The 6579-nt window shown below is 39.8% G+C and overlaps 1 protein-coding gene across 3 annotated transcripts in view; it reads right to left on the bottom strand.

Annotated features, from left to right (window-relative positions):
• Window positions 1-668: 668 nt before the first annotated feature.
• The window catches only part of COL14A1 (collagen type XIV alpha 1 chain), a 251894-nt gene continuing 245983 nt past the window's right edge, over window positions 669-6579 (bottom strand). For 2 of the 3 annotated variants that reach the window (XM_008001445.3, XM_008001446.3), the window contains exons 46-48: window positions 5470-5547; window positions 3227-3382; window positions 669-1557 (exon numbers count right to left, since the gene is read on the bottom strand). In XM_008001445.3, coding sequence (XP_007999636.3) covers window positions 1478-1557; window positions 3227-3382; window positions 5470-5547 — 314 coding nt within the window. In that variant the 3' untranslated portion in view covers window positions 669-1477. Of the gene's footprint in view, window positions 2377-3226; window positions 3383-5469; window positions 5548-6579 lie in introns of all 3 variants that reach the window. The other variant, XM_008001447.3, reaches the window with a different exon arrangement.

Genomic DNA, 6579 nt, shown 5'->3' with positions numbered 1-6579 from the left:
TATGAGAAGGACAGAAAGTCAGAGATCCTGGTGATCAGACAGACGCCATTCTTCGTGTTAGCCTTTTCCTGATCCAGAAAGAATCCAGCTTCTAGTTGTAAATGATCCCATCCCCGCTTTTTAAAGTTAGCTGTTACTAGAGAGATGTTACAGAGGAGAAGGAGCACATATTAAATTTATGGTTCTCTTTTGTTTCTATTTCAACTAGCACATAATAGAACTCAAATCTTTCTCAAATACCTAGATTTTTCCTTTGTGAGCAAAAGACAAAGTACGGTTTAAGGGTTAGAGTCTATTCGATTCAACCTCATTTCCACTCTGCATTCTAGGGGTTTTTAGGCTTTCCTCAATATCAGAAGATAGGTGGGCTTCTCAGTCAGCTATTGGTAAACACTTATTTAGCAGAGGTCATGCATTTGCAGGCTCTTTCCTGCCTGGTAAATTATAAATGAATATTAAAATATTGCTAATCTCTTAGTTCCAAGTCAACTGCTTCTTCTGTTTTCTACTGCACTCAGAATGAATGAATGAACGAATGAGTAAACAAATGAATGAGAGTTTGAATGCTTACCTAAAGGAAGACAACTGTTGTCTTTCTGGAGGACACTCAGTTAAGACTACAAAAGCTTAAGGTGATACTTAGAAATGCAGAAAAAAGAATCCACATACATTGTTTCAAAGTTTTATTTGCTTAGAAAAGAAAATGGAAGTAGGTTTGCGAAAACTTATCTGCACGTACAAAGTAATCCCTGTAGATAAGGAGAGGCAACCCCTGGAACACACTGCTGGATAAATTGTTCATTAAAATTATATTTCTTTGCATCAGAGCTGGTGGAAAGTCATTATTTCACGAGTTAAAACCACTGAAAAACTAAATCTATTTTTTAAATTACCAAATTCAGAAAGATTATATCCAAATGCTGATTTTTGGATACCCAGGAAACCAGTTACCAAGTGATCTCAGAGTTGGACATATCAATTAAGCAAGAGGTAGTTTGTCCAATTATGTCCCTTTTTTTCTTATCAGTAAGGTTATTCCTATAGCAAGTAGGAGTAAGTGACATATTCTTTGAACCTCTTTGAATTCTTTTCCTGATGCAGGCATATTATTTCCCTCAAACACAATCATATTTGTTCATTTTAGGACTTGAGAGAGAAGATTTCAGAGTTCAATTTATTTTTCCCAATTCCTCTTTGAGCTCTCTTCTCTGGAAAAACAAATTATCTGACATGCCATGAAAACACCAAAGGGAAATCATTTCTACTATGTCGTAGATTAAGGGAACTTTTAAAAAATATATATATTTTTTGTTAATAATAACAATAATATTAACATTATCCAAGGAGGAGGTTTAGGCTGCTGGAATGAGCCCCGCCCCCGCCCCCCAAAGGAGCATACAAACCACATCACAACATTTTCTCAAACAAGATGCCTTAAGAGTTCTTGCAGTTGGTCTTTCAATTTCTTCTGAGGCTATCAGACTCCGGGGCCCCACAGTTCCATGGCTTCCAGCTCGTCTTGGACAGGGGTGAACTCTGGCTGATCTGGATGGGGAGCTAAAGAGGAAAAGTGTGGGGGTGGGGACTTGCTGCACCCAGGAATCATAAATTGATATTCTCCCCTCACCTGGGTCCTTAGAGACACAGAGATATCCTGCTGGGTAAAAAGCAGTGGGTATCTTAAGCCACCACGCCCCTTGTACCTTCCCCGTAAGATTTCAGACAGTTAGTAAACAGACGAAGGGAAAGATACATTACAGAAATTGTTAGAAAATTAGAATCATAGCCAACCATTTAAATATTACATGTTTTATTTACAGAAGAAACCCTGAAAACTCAGCAAAATTATAAAAGAAATAGAAATTTAAAAAAACGATCTCATGTTAGAAGTCCATCACCAGAGGAGAGCAGGGAGGGGAGATGATCGGGGAGGAAGGGAGAGTAGGGTGATCAAGGAGAAAGATGCCCATCCATCCTGTGTGGGGAGAGGAAGGAGGAGGAGGCACAATTAAGTAACTTTATTACGGAGCTGTCACACAGGGGAGTCTGGGATAAATTCTTGGCACACGATCATATACCTCTATCCAGGCTGACATGGAGCAGTCAGTGTCTATTAAAATAGACATATATGATTTGGTTAAGTTCCAATGTTATCACTCCATCATGTTTGGAGCAGAGTGAGCAAGAGATTTGAAAGCGTGAAGGCAGGGATGCAGAAGAGGCAGGGAAGCAGGGTGTCCATTGTTAGGGGCAGGGGCTTGGTGGTGGTGGTGGTCGATAGGACAGTTCTGTTTCCATAGCCAAATGCCCGGGGCCAATGTAACCAGAGTGGAGGATTTCCACTTCAGTGCTGGTAATCATTGTAGGGGATCAGATCTTAATAAGGGATAGGAGTATTTGAGAGAACAGGGAGGGAAAAGATGAACAGAGAAAAACACATCAGCAAAACTTTGTTGACCAATTCCTCTGATAAATAAGGTTAAATTTCTACTGAAGCAGAAAATTTTAAACCCATTAACTAGTAAGTTCATGGCCCCACAGCAGTCCCTCAGCCTCTCTCTTGATGCTTCCAACAGCGATGATGTCAGAAAAGGGGCCATTGCACAGCACACCAGCATGCACACTGCAGATGTTTTAGGAAGGATATTCTTTTAGTCCAGTAGTTAGTGATAAGGCAAGGACAGGATGACTTTTGTTTCCTCTCACAACTATCCTTGGTCACCTAAAATATGGTGCTTAAATGCACCTAAGTGCAAGTGGTATGCAAGAGATCACTGAAAATAATCTAAGGACCCTCTTAATTACAGGAGAAAGTTCTAAGTTTGACGTTTCCCCAAACCAAGAGTAAAATTTTATGAGACGTCTTGGCCACATCACAGCTGTCACATAAGAATGAAGACTCCAAAAGAATGTTCAACCATGTCCTCCAAACGTGCTAAACATGAAGTCAGAGGCCAGGTCTATGCAGGTCATCATTTGGAAGCAAGGAAGACTTAGATGTGCTGTTATTTTGAATTTGCTCTTAAGGTTTTTAAGGGAGTAGCCTCTATAGCAATTTGCACTTTATAGAAAATGTCTGGGATAATTTAAGGAAGTGAGGCATTCAAGCTCTGCTTCCCATTCATAACCAACTGAACTTTTTTCATAGCGCTATCTTCCCATTTTGGTAGTAAGCACAGTGAAACATTGATCAAAACCCACAAGAGGGGCTTTTTGTGACACTTACCTCTCACACCATAGGCAGAACATGACGAGGGGTCACAATATCCAGGCTGGCCAGAAGGACCTTGCGGTCCAGGAACCCCCAGATGACCTGGGGGCCCTCTTGGTCCAGGAGAGCCAGGGGGCCCAGGGCTGCCAGGCCGACTCTCCCCTGAAGGTCCTAAGAAGTACCCATAGATAAAAACAGTTGGTCTTTTGCCACAACAGGGTGAGTTTTGAGACAACCGAGAAGTAAACTAACTCTTAGAAAAAGCTACTTTTAGGACAATTAGGACAATGTCTTTCTATTCATTGAGCTCTTTTTCTTAGACTGGATTCCCTAGGCAGAGGATCATAGTGTAATCACTTGTCCTTCTGGAGGTCAATGCTCTGAATCAGCTCAGGAAACTAGGAAGCAAAATGTATTTTTTTCTATTACCTCCTGGGTATTAAAGGGAAAGAAACATTCCATTTTCAACCTTATTTTCTTTTTGGAGCTTTTGTTTCCCAATGCAGTTCCTTATGAACCCAATCTATGGGCGTGCACACACACAGACGCAAACATGAACACACTCAGAGCTCAACCTCATCATCTAGTTAGAATAGCCATGCAATTCAGTACCAGTTTATGGCCCCAGATAACTAAAGCTCAACCTCATCAACAGTTAGAACAGCTATGTAATTCAGTACCGGTTTATGGCCCTAGATAATTAAAGTAAATTTGTATGAGTGTGAAATTGTCCTGGAGGGGACCAATGACAAGTTTGAAATTCGACCCAATATACTAATCCAAAATTTCTTTAAACTAGTTTACATTAATTGAGAATTCAGATAGAGTAAAAATAGGAGGATTAAAATTGTTGTGAATCGAAGAAATTTGTCAGTATGAGAGTTTTGTGGCTTGTATGCTTGTTTGTTTTTAGGCCTGGGTTCCAACAGTGTTGAAAAGGCATTCTTCGACTATAATAGAATTTCTCAACTGGAACTGAAATGAAAAGTAGGAAGAAGTATCACCTTCTATTTGAATAGCGTGGTGGTTCTCATATATTCAGCTCCTCAATCAGCACTCACCAACCACCCATTCTGTATAATGTGTAATGTTATATCAGTTCCTCACATTGTCTCTAATAACAGAAATATTTACACTCAAAATGAATCTATTGAATTAGGAACCTCCCTCAGAGAAAGTATTTTCCAAAATCCTTACTAGACTAGAAAGAAAAATCTGTAAAGCACTTTACTCAATGTGGCTAAGACTGACATTATAAATATATATAATAAGATTGCAAATTATAATAATTCTAATATAAAGTCTGATCATCTGGAGACCATTCTAAAAGCACATAATACACAAAACTCAAAACTTCTACAGAACTCATTCAGTAAGATTACCATGGCAGGAAATACTAGTGCTCACCAAATAGCCTTGTATTTCTCTAGATTTTGTGTCTGCCTTGCAGTTCAACTGGGGCTAGGTGATTAGTTCCAGACAATAAAATGTGAATGGAAATGACATCTCATTCTGATTAGGAAGTTGAGACTGATGTGCCTTCTTTTTTTTTTTTTTTTTTTTTTGAGACAGGGTCTCCTCTCCCTCTGTCACTCAGACTGGAGTGCAGTGGTGCCATCATGGCTCACTGTAGCCTCAACCTCCAGAGCTCATGTGACCCTCTGCTTCAGCCTCTCAGGTAGCTGGGACTACAGGCACATGCTACCACGCCTGGTTAAATTTTTGTATTTTTTTGTAGAAATGGGGTTTCGTCACGTTGTCCAGGCTGGTCTCAAACTCTTGGCCTCAAGTGATCCTCTTGTCTCGGCTTCCCAAAATGCTGGGCTTACAGGAGGGAGCCACCACACCCAGCCTGATGTGCCTTCTTTATCTTTCTCTTGGAGGCTACATGATTCACTACAGAGGTCATGGGTTCTGAGATGGAAGAGAGCTACCTTATTCATATGAAACTTTGTGTGAGTGTGAAATAAAGCTTTATTGTATAAATCCACTAAGCATTTGGGATGTATTTGTTACTACAGCATAGTCTGTCCTACCCTAACTCACACAAACAATAAGATCCCAGAATATGCTCTAACTTTTTGGGCTTGTATAATGCGAGGATCATTATTAACCAAGAAGCATCCCAACAAAACAAATACGAAATACAGCCATTTCAGTTACATACTAGAATGTAAGATGACCATTTTCCTCCACTGCAATGCCAAGTGAATATAAAAATGTACATTTGCAGTTTCTTGTTAGGAAGGAAGATTTACCTGCTGGTCCAGGGGGGCCTCTTGGACCTTGGGTTCCAACGCCCGGATTTCCTTTTTCTCCCTTGACACCAGTTAGACCTGTTTAAAATAATTTTTTAAAAAATGTTTAAAGTTCTTTTTGAAAAAAAATCTTGGTAGTTCCATTTTTCTGGAGTTCAAAAGTGCTTCTCTGATGAAGACAATTAAGTGGGTTGGTCTGGGGTTATGAGTACCACGGGACTTTTAAATTAAATTCTGACACTGGTAGCGTATGTAGAATCACATGTTGAAGTCTGGTTCTGTATTTGAGTGTGTGGTCTGTATTTGCTACTCTGCCAGTCTCTCTTTCTCCTTCCTACTGAAGTCACACAGCCTGCCAAGAACTGGTCCTTGTCTTTGCACGCACCAGGCCACTGGACTTATGCAGCTGGCACTCCACAAGTAACACAATAGAAATCACAAGTGAACACGTCTAACATTTTCCTTTTGGTCCACCCTGTAATGTATCTGCAAAAGGCATGAATTATAATTAGGCAGCAACATTCTGAAGAGCGTGAGTTTCCATTAAAACTTGGAAGCTTCGGGAAAGCCTGTGTTTGATTTGGCTGATTCAGCCCCATAAAAATCGAAATCTATTCATGTTTCTTTTCCATGGAGCGGACCTCTTATAATTTACAGTGCTATTAACAAACTATACATTTTCACAGGCAAACACAAAGAAACATATACTCTGACACCTCATTATCTAAACAGGTCCTATCACAAGATCACTTCAAAGGTGAGAGCACCTATATTGAGGCCCAAGGTAAGGTTGCATTAGATTGGGGTCTGGGTTACCCTGGCTTACATCACAGAAGATCTTTGCTGTCTGTATTTCATGTACAACAATGCTTTGAAATAGCAGCATGCAGAACAGCATCTCTGTTTAATTATACCTACTGAGAAATTATGCTGAATTGGCAAAGCCTAGGAGGAAACATCAATAAACGAAAAATGGCCAATTTGACAGGTAGCAGGCATGGAAAGGCTTTGCAATTTTTTAAAATTACAAATAACTATTTGTTTACTTTAAATATAATGCATATTCACTGTCAACAAATTAGAAGATGCAACAAGCAAGACGCTAGCACT

The sequence above is a fragment of the Chlorocebus sabaeus genome, chromosome 8 (genome assembly GCF_047675955.1).
Source record: "Chlorocebus sabaeus isolate Y175 chromosome 8, mChlSab1.0.hap1, whole genome shotgun sequence".
NCBI classification, from domain to species: Eukaryota; Metazoa; Chordata; class Mammalia; order Primates; family Cercopithecidae; genus Chlorocebus; species Chlorocebus sabaeus.
Note: the sequence above shows the minus strand (reverse complement) of the source record. Positions and strands in the feature narration are given on the sequence as shown.